This window comes from Oncorhynchus clarkii, chromosome 12 (genome assembly GCF_045791955.1).
Source record: "Oncorhynchus clarkii lewisi isolate Uvic-CL-2024 chromosome 12, UVic_Ocla_1.0, whole genome shotgun sequence".
Classification (NCBI taxonomy): Eukaryota; Metazoa; Chordata; class Actinopteri; order Salmoniformes; family Salmonidae; genus Oncorhynchus; species Oncorhynchus clarkii.
Window position 1 is genome coordinate 33,275,187 of NC_092158.1, and position 14,760 is coordinate 33,289,946.

Below are 14,760 nucleotides of genomic sequence, written 5' to 3' on the forward strand. Positions count from 1 at the left end.
GTTCCTCTGTCCAATGTCTGTGTTCTTTTTCCCATCTTAATCTTGTATTTTTTGGGGGCCAGTCTGATATGGCTTTTTCTTTGCAACTCTGTCTAGAAGGCCAGCATCTCGGAATCGCCTCTTCACTGTTGACGTTGAGACTGTTGTTTTGAGGGTACTATTTAATGAAGCTGCCAGTAGTGGACAAGTGAGGCGTGTTTCTCAAACTAGACACTCTAATGTACTTGCCCTCTTGCTCAGTTGTGCACCGGGGCCTCCCACTCCTCTTTCTATTCTGGATAGAGATAGTTTGCCCTGTTCTGTGAAGGGAGTAGTACACAGTGTTGTACGAGATCTTCAGTTTTTGAGCAATTTCTCGCATGGAATAGCCTTTATTTCTCAGAACAAGAATAGACTGATGAGTTTCAGAAGAAAGGTCTTTGTTTCTGGCCATTTTGAGCCTGTAATCTAACCTACAAATGCTGATACTACAGATACTCAACTAGTCTAAAGAAGGCCAGTTTTATTGCTTCTTTAAATCAGGACAACAGTTTTCAGCTGTGCCAACATAATTGCAAAAGGGTTTTCTAATTATCAACTAGCTAATCCAAGTTATAATTTTAAAAAGGCTAATACAACCTGCCATTGAAACACAGGAGTGCTGGTTGCTGATAATGGGCCTCTGTACGCCTATGTAGATTTTCCAGCTACAATAGTCATTTAAAACATTAATAACGTCTACACTGTATTTCTGATCAATTTGATGTTATTTTAAAATGGACAAAAACTTTTCCCTTTCCTTTCAAAAACAAGGACATTTCTAAGTAACCCCAAACTTTTGAATGGTAGTGTATATACCAACAATTATTAAGATCTGAACATGTTTAAGATATGAGAAAGAGGGAAAACTCTGAAATGACTCACTCTCCAGTCTCCATTGACTTGCATTTGCTTATACTGCATGTAGTCTAGGGGTGAGAAAGTGTAGATTTATTTGTATATATAATTTAAACAAGTATTCACATGACTTGATTCATGAAATGTGTCCAAAGACTAAATATAGTACGATACAGAAACAGGTCAAATAACAATACTATATGCTTTTAAACTATTTATTTCTGAAATGCATTTCAAAACACTCAGGAAACTAGGTGTATGTCGCAGGTCACTACTTCACAGGAGAGCCATTTGAAAGTAAACCTTTTTTTTTTAGCAAAATGCGTTTTTTGGCAGAAATGGAACATGTACCTTAATAACATACCTGCATGACATCTGTAAATACAAATAAAAATTGTTAAATTACAAGCCTAGTTGGTTTAGCCACAGAAAAAGTCAGCAACCTTCCCACTAGCCATGATTGGCTGAGGTAATAAGTGGGCTGGACATGCCGAGAAATGAGTACGGATTGGTCTGCCATATAGCACGCTTCTATCTCTTTGAGCTGGTCAGTAAGTGTAGGTAATCCTGTCTAACGCAGCTTTTTTTATGTATCGTGTAGTAGAACTGTGTAAGTGTTGCTCTCCACTTTCTGGAAGACCGAGTTTTGAAATCAGTGGAATTACAGTATGATAGCTAAGGAGATGGAGAAAACACCTGACTCCGGATTACATCTTCAAACTAAGGACAACCATGGCATCCGTGACAGGAAGCAGCGTCTATCTGTGATGTATACAGGTAAGATAGTCTAGCTCGCTACATTTTCAAATATTACACTTTTCTAATTTTGACAGAAAGTCATTTTCATTTCAAGTTAAAGTGTACTGTTAGCTAGCTAGCTAACATTACGTGTATGATCTTATTATTTTTATCTCAGAGCCATTTGCTTTGCTAGTTATATCCTAATTTTAGCTAGCTAACATTGAACCTGGTTGGTTAGCTACCTGCATATTCATGCAGGGTAGTAATGTCATGAGTTGGGATTATGGTTCATTGTTTACCTAGCTAGCTACAAAAGACCACTATGAAAGTATCCTTTTCAATAGAATGTCACTGCGACAACTGTTGATAGACGTAGCTGGTAAATTTGCTCTACTCCGATTTCAGAGCACTCTCGTCTGAGTGTGCCATAGCGCAGAGTAACTGACAAATTAACGCTCAACACCCGCTAAATATGGCCGGTGTCAGTAAACGTTGCCAAAAAAACGTAAATTGTTGACAGCAGCACAGTTGCAGTCACCAACGCTCGGGATAACATAAAAACAGCCTAACCAGCTCTGCTAGGGCGAGAAAATGGTCAGTGAGCGGTTCTCTCATTTGTGTCTGGAAGTAGCTAGCAAGCTTGCCAACGTTAACCAGTTAGCTTGGGCGCTTGACTGTTGTTGTTTAGACAGAAAGCTCAGATAAACTCTTAAAGAGATGGGTGGGGCAAAAAGCTTAAGAGGGTGTGAACGATGCTGAATGGGTGTAGACAAAGAAGAGCTCTCCAGTAGGTACCAAAACATTCAAAGGCCATTTTCTCACAAGTGAGGTTACAAGTTTATCAACTTTCAAAGTAGAATTACTTTCCTGTTGTTCCTCAAGTGCAGTGTATGATATACCATTTTGTAGCTCTTAATCCAATGTAAAAAAAACACTTTCAAATTTTGCTACATAAGACAGAACCAAGGCGGTCGATCACAGTTAAAAAATAAATGTATACATTTCCTCAAAATCCCAACTTAGATTGTCATTATCTATCATGCTTCCAGTGTCAATCTTCAATGTGGCCTGTGTAGACACTTGGACTAACCTACTATGTTGACACCAATGTCATACAATTACACCATATGGAATTTGTCCTGTGGTGCATTTTGATATTGTACTAAATATAGTTCAAGGACGTGAATGGGTTTGAGGTCACTGCCAATCGAGAGAGAGAACACCGCACTAACTGGCGTAAAGGGCCAGTGTGTTATGTAGCAAAGTGTTATCTGATAGAAGTGGGTGGGCTTTGTGACTGGTTCATTCTGGGACTGACATTGTGGCTGAACCCTCTAATGCCTGGAACGGGGCTCACTACATCCAGGAGAGGCGAGGCCGGGCTTTTAGCTGCCTTTTCGTGACTGGACCTTCCTCACTTCTGCCCTTTTCTCTCAGACCAGGGGTCTTCAACCTTTTTTTGCCAATGGACCTCCACCCAGGCAAACCGGAGACCCACGGACCCCCATCATATTTTTATTTATTTTTCCTTTATTTAACTAGGCAAGTCAGTTAAGAACAAATTCTTATTTTCAATAACGGCCTAGGAACAGTGGGTTAACTGCCTTGTTCAGGGGCAGGATGACAGATTTGTACAATACATTCAGTATTGTTGTAATCAACATATTAAATGATTAGAATTGGTAGATAGTTTTCATTATTTTCACCTCCCTACATTGTAATTGGAAAAGGAAGTGTAAACACTAACATAGCCTATTATCTGAAAAAGGGAACTCAAAACACATTTTTGCTAATAGCAGCTAATTAGCTGGTTAAACAAAGGTTATCCATGTTTTGGCAAACATGTACTGTACGAGGAGAAGATGAGAGCACCAACATCACCTATTCACTAATTTATCAGCTGCAGACAAGCCAATGGAGTTGGTGCGGGGGGACGGGGGGGGCATAGAGTTAGCCATTATATTGCAGTCCTAACTATCCAAGGCCAGGCCAGGCCAGGCCAGGTAGATGACGATGAGTCCATGAGTGCTGAACTGAACCAAATACTTCTCTTCCCTGGCTGGCAGACAGCTGGCTGTAGATTGATCATGGGACTGCGGGGCACAGGGGTGACGGAGGAGGCTGCGCCAGTGAAACATTAGATTCTGATTACATCGGAGTGGACAGAGAGACTGAATCCTGCTGTGGTATTCACCACACAGCCTGAAGTCACAGTTTATCACCATATCAAACACTTCAGACTGTCAGAGCAGTAGGAGAGAAGCTGAGCTGTGTGTTTAGGTGTGTGTGTGTGTGTGTGTGTCCAGATGGCTTCCAAATGGTCTCGCTTGGAGAGGGGGAGGAAGGGGCATATGAGAAATGATCATGAGAGACGTGAGGACTGGAGGTTCTCAAACGAGTGTGGGGGTGACAAGATAAATGTGCTACCATGTAAGAAATAGTACAGCATCAGCATTGCACCCTTTAGGGGTGGGGAGAAGGTGGTGCAGGGTCACACACACAGGGCTAGCATCAACACCAGATGACATCTAGCTCACCACATGCCCCGTCGCCTGGGTATACCTGGATAGAGCCATTAGTATATGCAAGTCAATTAGTCAACATCTCCAGCCACCACAGGGTGCCTCCCCATCAGACCCCAACACCATCCCCGAACATCTCACTCTATCTGGGGTTCACTTAAGGCCTGTTGGGAGGCCCCCTCCAGCCCTGGATGTACTACCCCCCAAATGAAGAACAGCGCTTGCTCTTTCGCAGGGCACAAAGTTGGAAAGATTAGAGGAGAAAGAGGGATGGATGGAGAGAGAGCTTGTCCTCCAACTCAAACCCATTTTGATTCCTCTGATCAGTATCATAATCCACCGCCAAGGAGGCTAATGAAAACCAGAGAGAGAGTAAGCTGACTGAGCATCTCCCTCCTCTTCCAGTCTGGCTGCTTGATATGATCATCCCAGTCAGTCCTGCATTCTTCTATCTTCTGACCCAGCAGGAATTTTAACCTTGTTATTTAGAGAGAGCATTTATTTTGCCAGTTGCCTGCAGCTGTGTGTGGTATCAGCACACACACAGACAGACACGTACACGCACGCAGGCACAAATGTAGGCACGCACACGGACGGACACACACAGATGGCGATCGCAGCCAGGATCAGTAAATGCTGATATGCCTCTTATCAAGGTCTTCTGAGGCTTTTTTTTAGGAAAACAGAGGGTGTCAGTCACTCAGACAGGCTAGATAGAGCCCCCATCTCCCGGAGTGTCAGAGCCCATATGTAGTGCAGGAATGCTGCAGCTCGCGTGTTAACCACCACTAACTACAGCCCTCCTCTAGCCTTTTGCCAAATGCCAGAGTTGACAGGTAGGCTGAGGCCGGTGTGTGTGATGTATGTAGTGCTTGCGCGGGTGCGTGTGTTTGCGTGCATGCATGCGTGTGTGTGTGTCTGTGCATGTGTGTGTGTGTGTGCATGTGTGTGTGTGTGTGTGTGTGTGTGTGTGCGCCTTACAGCCAAAGCGCTGTGTATTGCTTGTCTGAAGGTCCCCGGACATCAAACAGCCAGTTGGTCAGCTGAGTCAACAGCGACAGAGGCATAACCTGGCCGTAACCCTGGAGATCAATGGCAGAGTGTGGGTGAGAGGGTGAAAGGGCCACGCCGGGCCGTGTTGGTGGGCTCCATTCCACACCCTTTGATCCCACACAAACGTGAGGTGGGGTGGGCAGACAGAGGGAGAGAGAGATACTAACAGGGAGAGCACTCATAAACAGAGAGGGGAGACTCACTCAGAGTAAGACACACACAATGCTCCCCTCTTTCGAAACCAAATAACTCAGTGGGATCATTTTAAAAGGATCTGTCTCAGCTACAGTACACAGAGAGAGCAGCGGTGGCTGATCAAAAGGAGATAGAACATGATTTATTAGCTGAGGTGAACTCTAAAAGGCTTTGGAATGTTTCATTGAGGGGAAGTATCAGCCAAAATGCCTTTTCAATAGAAACATTGTGCTGTAGTGTGTGTGTGTCTTCATCATCTGATTGACTGAGGTGCTAGTAAGTAGTCAGTTTAGTTCAGTGGTAAAGAACACATCACTCAGACAACAACAGGCTGAGAGAGAAGGGGACAACTAACTGAGGTATGTAGGTGAACAACAACAAGAAACTGTTGGAGCAGTCTCCTCTGACCGTGATGACAGCCACACACACACACACAGTATTCATAACCCTTGACTTATTCAATTTTGTTGTGTTACAGCCATATATTCTCTCTCTCACCCTTCTACACACAATACCCCATAATGACAAAGTGAAAACATATTCGTTGAAATGTTTGCACATTAATTGAAAATGAAAAACAGAAATCTCATTTACATAAGTATTCCCACCCCTGAGTCAATACATGTTAGAATCACATTTGGCAGCGATTGTACAATATTTGCCCATTATTCTGTTCAAAATTACTCAAGCTCTGTCAAATTGCTTATCATTTGTTTAACATGAAATACCCCTGAAAATGTTTACAATTACAAGCATACCCATAACATGATGCAGCCACCACTATGCTTGAAAATATGGAGAGTGGTACTCAGTAATGTGTTGCATTAGATTTGCCCCAAACATAACACTTTGTATTCAGGACATCCAGTTCATTTCTTTGCAGTACTACTTTAGTACCTTGTTGCAAACAGGATGCATGTTTTGGAATATTTTTTAAATTCTGTACAGGCTTCCTTTTCACTCTGGCAAGTGGCTTAGTATTGTGGAGTAACTACAATGTTGTTGAGCCAGCTTCAGTTTTCTCCTATCACAGCCATTGAACTCTGTAATTGTTAAAGACACCATTGGCCTCATTGTGAAATCCCTGAGCAGTTTCCTTCCTCTAAGGTAATGGAGTTTGTCATCTTTGTCGTGACTGAGTTTATTGATACACCATCCAAAGTGTAATTAATAATTCCACATTGCTCAAAGGGATATTCTTTTTTATTTATTGTTACCCATCTACAAATAGGCACCCTTCTTTGCAAGGCATTGGAAAACCTCCCTGGTCTTTGTAGTTGAATGTGTGTTTGAAATTGTATCTGTGGGGTACACGATTATTGCACATGCACACACAACTTATTATGTGACTTGTTAAGCACATTTTTACTCATGAACTTATTTAGGCTTGCCATAACAAAAGTGGTTGACTACTTATTGACTAAAGACATTTCAGCTTTAATTTTTAATTAATTAGTTACATTTTTCAAAAACATAACTCCACTGACATTATAGGGTATTATGTGTAGGCCAGTGACAACAATCTCAATTTAATTTTAAATTCTGGTTGTAACAAAACAAAATGTGGAAAAAGTCCATGGGTGTGAATACTTTCTGAAGGCACTGTAGGAACACACACACTGTAGAGAAATCTGTGGAGGAAAGGGGGGAGGGCGGCTAAATCTTATGTGCAAAAATCAGCTTTTAACTTGACAGTGTAGCCTATACCTTGAGCCCCAAAACATGAAAGTGTCAGAGCCCCAGGGCTTTTTTAACAGGAGCTTTTGAAGTGTACGTTTACAATAAACACAACATTTAAAACCTAGGATTACCACTCCGTTTTCACAGCTGTTTGGAAGCCAATTCCAACATTTTTAAATATGCTTTCTTTTTATTGGTTTTGATTTGACTTGAGGGTGGAAATAAAGTTACACTTTTTTTGTTAAAATGTCCCAATGCCACATGCATTCAACTCCAGAGCCTGCTGGTTTTCTGTTGTACCTGATTACTAATTGCACCAGTCTAAATCAGTCCCTGATTAGAGGGGAACAAAAAAGAATGCAGTGGCACTGGTTTTGAAGTCCAGAGTCAGGGTTGGGTAGGTTACTTTCTAAATGTATCTGTTACAGTTACTAGTTACCTGTCCAAAATTGTAAATCAGTAGCTTAACTTTTGTATTACCAGAACTCAGTAAAGTAATTGGATTACAGACACAAAGTCATAAAATCTGGTTTTAACCGTAAACCTAACCTTAACCCTAACGTTAACCACACTGCTAACCCCTAATGCCTAACCCTAACCTTCAATTAAGACCAAAAAACTCATTTTTGTTTTCATTAATTTTAACAATATCGCCAATGTCAACCTGCTTAAGAGGCATTAGAACAAGACAAAAATGAATATTACCAATTGAACAACATCCATTGCAGGATAAATCAATGTTAGAGTTTGGATGTTGCATTTTACTTTATGGGTTGGTTATGTTGGCCTGTTATAACCCATTGCTTTCTACTACAGGTAATAATATGATTATCTTTACATCTTTCCAGCTATTCCAATTAATTTAAAAATACCTGATCTTCAAGATTAGGACTTGGGAAATATAGATTAGCCAAATTGTTTTACCTAGCATCAGCCCAAAACTAAGAACTAATTAGTCTACTCTGTTGTTTATGATTTTGTTATCATGGAGGAGTGATTGGGCTCATTTCTTTGAGTTGAAGAAGAAATGCTGCTCTCGAATGGCATGCTTCGAGCACTACCGAAAAGCTTTATTTGCATTTGAAAAATTAACCCCATATAGTGCATTTGCTAAGGACGCCTATTGTTTACATTTGTTGGTGACACTTTGATATCTTGATAATTTGCAGCTGTTTAAGTCTATAAAAAGTGTGTGGGTTTGAGCATGTGTCCGTTTTTGAGCAATAAAAGCCGCATTCATGGTCTTTTAAAAATGAAACTTGTTTTTGACTGTATGGAGCACAATACCATGGGTGAGTTTAGAAGGGAGAAACTCGCTGAAACTTTAATTCCATAGGTTGGGTACCGCACTATGCAGCTGTTGCAAGTAGAGGTTGACCGATTAAATTGGAATGGCTGATTAATTGGGGCCGATTTCAAGTTGCTATAACAATCGATAATCAGCATTTGTGGACACCGATCATGTCCTATTACATTGCACTGTCGTTGCACCAATGTGTACCTAACCATAAACATCAACGCCTTTCTTAAAATCAATACACAAGTATATATTTTTAAGCCTGCATATTTAGTTAATATTGCCTGCTAACATGAATTTATTTTAACTAGGGAAATTGTGTCACTTCTCTTGCGTTCATTGCACGCAGAGTCAGGGTATATGCAACAGTTTGGCAAATTATTTCGCAACGAGCCAGGCGGCCCAGACTTTTACGTAATTATGACATACTGTTCCGTATTTCACTGAAATAATAAAATGTTTTGTTTTCGTTATGATAGTTTCCGGATTCGACCATATTAATGACCTAAAGCTCGTATTTCTGTGTGTATTATAATATAATTAAGTCTATGATTTGATAGAGCAGTCTGACTGAGCGGTGGTAGGCAGCAGCAGGCTCGTAAGCATTCATTCAAACAGCACTTCACTGCATTTGCCAGCAGCTCTTCGCAATGCTTCAAGCATGGCACTGTTTATGACTTCAACCCTATCAACTCCTGAGATTAGGCTGGCAATGCTCAAGTACCTATTAGAACATCCGATAGTCAAAGGTATATGAAACACAAATGGTATAGAGAGATATAGTCCTATAATATCTACAACCTAAAACAACTTACCTGGGAATATTGAAGACTAATTTTAAAAGGAACCACCAGCTTTCATATGTTCTCATGTTCTGAGCAAGGAACTTAAACGTTAGCTTTTTAACGTGGCACATATTGTACTTTTACTTTACTACTTTCTTCTCCAACACTTTGTTTTTGCATGATTTAAACCAACTTGAACATGTTTCATTATTTATTTGACTAAATAGATTTTATTGATGTATTATAATAAGTTAAAATAAGTGTTCATTCAGTATTGTTGTAATTCTCATTATTACAACTAATATCAAATCAAATGTATTGGTCACATACACATGGTTAGCAGATGTTAATGCGAGTGTAGCGAAATGCTTGTGCTTCTGGTTCCGACAATGCAGTAATAACCAACAAGTAATCTAACCTAACAATTCCACAACTACTACCTTATACACACAAGTGTAAAATAAAATGGCAGATTTATCGGTATCAGCTTTTTTTTTGGGTCCTCCAATAATCAGTATTGGCTTTTTTTGGGTCCTCCAATAATCAGTATTGGCTTTTTTTGGTCCTCCAATAATCAGTATCGGCTTTTTTTGGTCCTCCAATAATCAGTATCGGCTTTTTTTGGGTCCTCCAATAATCAGTATCGGCTTTTTTTGGGTCCTCCAATAATCAGTATCGGCGTTTAAAAAAAAATCAGAATCGGTCGACCTCTAGTTGCTAACCACTGGGGCATACTCATTACGCCGATTCTGTTGCAAAACCTTTCTTAAACGAAAGCAAACGGACCGAAAACGGAGAGAGTTCTACCTGAATTTGTCCAAGAGAAACTCTCGTTTTACTCTGTTTGCTTCCATTTGGTTCTTAAACAGTAAACGGATTCCTTAATGAATATACCCCTGGTCGCCAAAACAATGATTGATAGGCAGCTTAAACTTCTTCAATTAAACCATTATTGGGGTAAAAAACACATACATTTGTGAACAGCCATCCACATTCAAAAAAATCTACAATGCATAAGGCGCAAATAGCTAAATGAGAGAGCAGCAGTGTGAATCACATCAATGCGCTATGCAGCCTAGATATCAATAATAAGTGATATCTGTATTGCCCGTAGGCTACACCACTGCTGTCATCCTTACCTCCAAGTGTTTATTCAAGTTGGAAAATGACTGCAGCATTATCTTTGGAAGACTTAGCTTGGACTACAAAAGCCTATTCCTGCTTTTTTCCCGCAATCCATCAAACGCATCTGGTGTGTCATCATAGTGTTCTCTGACTTGTAATCATACTCGCTCAGATTGAACAAATTTAAACATGTGCATTTTTTCAATGCTGATTTTAATGTCACTGAGAAAACAGAAAGGTGTTAAATATTTTTTTGCACAAAACATCCTTTATGAATTTAAAAGTCATCCTAGAAGTAATCATTTAGTTTTTCAAAAGAATCTGTAATCTGAATACATTTATCTGTTACATGTAATCCGTTACTCCCCAACCCTGTCCAGAGTTGAGTTTGAGGGCGATAGAGGGTGACCGCTTAATCTGTCTAAATAGATGATATGATAAAAGCCTGAGGGTCTAATTACATATTCATAAGGATCTGTGTAATACACTATCTACAATGTGCTGAGCATTTAGCCTAGTGCTAGCTTGGTGCCGTCCACAGATTATTATTGCTGGATGATCCCAGGTGGGTTTTTTGGCTGACTACAGGAGAAGCTGCTAGTGCTGCTCATCTGGACGAGCACAATCATCTTTGGTCAAATAAAAAAAGAACAAAGACTTCAGTTCTCCTAGCCAGGTCTAATCTCACAAACTGATTATTATAGTAAGCACATGATATTGGCACAACATAGATAATGGGTTTGCAAGAGGATGAGTTGTGGATGAGCAGAGATCAGTGGAGGATCTGTATGTGGCTGGCTGACTCACCCGCTCGTTGCAGGCCGCTGTCGTCCTCAGCTTCTCCTCAATCTCCTTCCCGATCTTCTGCACGGTCACCTGGGTCTGCTTGATGGCTCTCTGTGCTGTGTGGAGCCTAGAAAGTACAGGGAGGAAGAAAATCAGGATATTAAATCAAAAGGCTCTCTACCACAGGAACTCAACAGACATGTACTGTATAATAGAGGATGCTTCTGTGATGCTGACAGATTTACATTACAACTGCAGGAGAGTAAATAAATAACTATACAGAAGAACAGAGGTCCGACTCTCCTCTACGGACAGCGTAATGTCAGCCATCTTGTTAGCTGCGCTATTTGTTAATGTTATATAGGTTTGTTTGGAGGACAGAGGGAGGAAGTATGAGTTATGATGGACCACATGTGTGTTCTTAATATGTGGCGAGTTTGTTTCCCCTCATTGTTTCTTTTCCTAATTTACTGGGGTTGAATCTATATTGTTGTGCTGTGTTGTCTCCAAATGTCTCAAAAGTTAATGAAAGTTCCAAATTAACAAAGGACAAAGCAGGCTTTGAGAACGTCGAAAGAACAAAGTTCATTAAAATGACTCCTATAGATTCAGGGGACATATCAGGTTCTCAAATACCCAAGAACCACAAATAACCCACCAGTATTTTAATCACTTTTATTTTCTAATATATCAAACCACAATTTAAGGGTTCAATGTTGCCCTATGGACCTAAACATACTAAATCCAGACCACTGAGAGAAACCTCAACGGGCCATTTAATAAACCCTCACCACAAACATGGAAGACATTCCCAAAACTTTTGGGTACTGAAGTCATTCATTCATTGTCCTCTCTGGAGAGGGAACAATAACAACAATACCAAAAGACAAGCCTAAACGTTATTGCAGCTATCAATCACAGACTTGATTAACTCTCCAAGTATGCTTTCAACAGCTCCAGGCCTCATGGGGAGGGAGGGAGAGAGGGAGACTGAGATGCTCCCCACAACAGAGCTGCCCCAGGGACACATCTAATAGGAACAGACAACCATCACACCAGGCTGAGATATGAGGGTCCTCCTCACACGCAGGAGGGCAGGCATTAGCAATAATATTGTCAGAGAGACTCGAGATCATCCTTGTTTTGTCTAATTTACAGACACGCTCAATGGGAGGTAAGTGTTAGATGTGGCAGTGTGGCTGGCAGTGTCTGACACATTCTCTCTCTCATCTACAGTATGAATGGTTCCACCATCTGGTCTGGGGGCTCCCGGTGGAGAGATGTGGTTATCTTTCAGCCCCCCTGCCCCAACTTTCCAACCCACCATTCTTCCAGTCACATCATTCCACCTCTTTCTGAAGCAGGCTGTTCCTCACATCTCCATCCTACAATCCCTCCTTCTGTCTATTGTTCGCTACTAGTGAACCCTGAGGATGATCTAAGAACGTGCTGCCTGGCCTGTGTTTAATAGTAATATCTCAGCACTTAACCTAGATAATGCTAAGGCAGATTCCCGCCCCAAACCACTATGCATAGTCTTCAGTCAATCAATGCACCAAAACCAGTGCAGAGTTCTTCAGCTTTTGGCTGAATCAGTGGACTTGATGTAAGCCACAAAGACTATTTTAAGGGCCCAGGATTGTGGATAATCCTGTACTGGTCCAAAAACACTCTGCGATCTTTCATACTCCACTTCTGGGGCCTTTGAAACTGTCATCAGGGTCCAGGTATACTGAGGGCTGGTGGTTTCCCCTTCCTCTAGTACTTATAACATAATGGGAATATTCAACCACAACTTTCTTCTAAAATTCCTACTATGCTTCTTTCTTAGAAATTCTCAATCATTCTCAACACCTCACTTCGGAGTACGAATCTGAAAAGAAGCCTTTTGGTCTTTCCCAATTTACCACAATCTCAAAATTGATCAAAAACATTTAACAAAATTGGTCTCTGTGACTACGGACATCTTTCTTCACTACGTGACTGCAACCACCTGGGTCCACACATGCTCTCTCTCTCTCTCTCTCTCTCAGTAAAGGTTACATTAAGCAGGGTGGCGTGGAGCCACAGCCTTTTCAGATAAACGTCCCTCTTTTCACTCACGTATCCCATATCCGTTGCTTTCGTTCCTCAATTTTCTTAAATGAGGTAATTGGCTAAATCAGTGAGGCTAAAAACTCCATTCCTCTATCCATGCTGAACAAGGCAGCTAGTTGTCTGCCAATAAGTCATCTAGGCTACATACATCATGGGCCTTTTGGGGTCGGGTGGTGGGGGGGGGGGGGGTACTCGGGTGCAGCTCTTTCCCACTGCTTGCACTTGAATGTGGTCCATGTGTGAGCAGCAGCTCTGGGTATTAGTCCATGGACTATATACACTCGCCTCTCATGATGCAACAACCACTTGTGGTTGAGTTCATAGTGGTTGCAGTGGGGAACGTGGTTATGGCAGAGTGAGAATGTGGCCTGTGGTCATGGAAGAAGTGGAAGTGGGGAATTTTAGTAACTTTACGGGACTGTTGAGAAAAGGGGTTTTGCTTCGGTATGCAGTCCCTCAGAGCCTTCCTGGAACTGCCTCTTTTACTGGGTTTTATGCCTGACCCTCCATAAAAATTGGTTTCCACTAATCCAGCTCTAAGATATTTCCACAGATCTAGGGTGCCTCCAGCCCACTCCATGTTTTTTCATTAAAACGCTGTTCCTCAGACACCTCAGGATATTACTGTGTGTGGTAGGAGGACGGAGCCCAGACCAACATTCATCACTCCTGTATCTTCAGTAAGTGGGGTCAGACACTAACTTCTAATGATTTCACACTAAGAACGGAGGGAGGGAAAAAATCTTGAATACAATCATTCACTTTTCTTCCCATTTCAACCTGCCTGGGAAGACAACGATAGCCGTTGGAGATAGTCCTAGGAAACGTCAGAGCAAAGCCATTTTGACAGCTTTATCAGTCCGAGGTGATTGCGATGAAGGAATCTGATATGGCCACTTCCCCTAGGTGAGTGCTGTTATCTCCCCAGACCTTCACGCATGTCTGAAACCCTTATCAGCTCTACCAGTCTGAGGCTAGGAGGGCCAGGGCCCCTGGATCACAGCGGGGGAGGGGGGGTGAACAAATCCCATGCAACTATGCCCTCACTGGGGCAGTACAACCACCAGGCTGGCACAAACCCCTCCAGAAAACCCACTGAACGATAAAACAACTTTCCTTTTCTACAACAGGACTAGTGAAAATGACAACTAGGGATTACTTGGAGTTACAATTCAAATAAGTACGCATTTCAGATGTGCTTCAAAAGGACATTCAGTCCTTGATTTAAGATCTATAGGCATCTGAAAATAATAACATCTGTTGGCTTTAAACATTAAATCAGTTGGTGGGTGAATGCCTGATAAAAGCATGTTGATTACAACAACATTTTTGAACTCTCAAATGGAACATTTGCCCTAAACAGACAGCTGCTTGGAAGCCATCTTTAAAGAATTGTTGTTTGCGATGCTGCGTCTCACAGAATAAAGGAGGAAAGAAGTAAGGGTTGATGGATTTATGAGGTGCAAAATCAATGAACATTGTAATAAATACAAAATGGCATTGACTTTCTAACCTCATACACATCCAGTACGTAGTAACTCCTTCCAGAGTGGCCTCCCCAAAGCACTGGCTCTGATGGCCTGTCCCATTCATGGATTCATTT

General features: G+C 41.4%; 1 protein-coding gene across 1 annotated transcript in view; it reads right to left on the reverse strand.

The window, feature by feature from the left end:
* The window catches only part of LOC139422004 (UV radiation resistance-associated gene protein-like), a 151,984-nt gene that overhangs the window by 93,820 nt on the left and 43,404 nt on the right, over positions 1-14,760 (reverse strand). Inside the window, exon 7 of the mRNA XM_071173146.1 lies at positions 11,082-11,187. Within this exon, the coding sequence (XP_071029247.1) occupies positions 11,082-11,187 (106 nt within the window). The remainder of the gene's footprint in view (positions 1-11,081; positions 11,188-14,760) is intronic.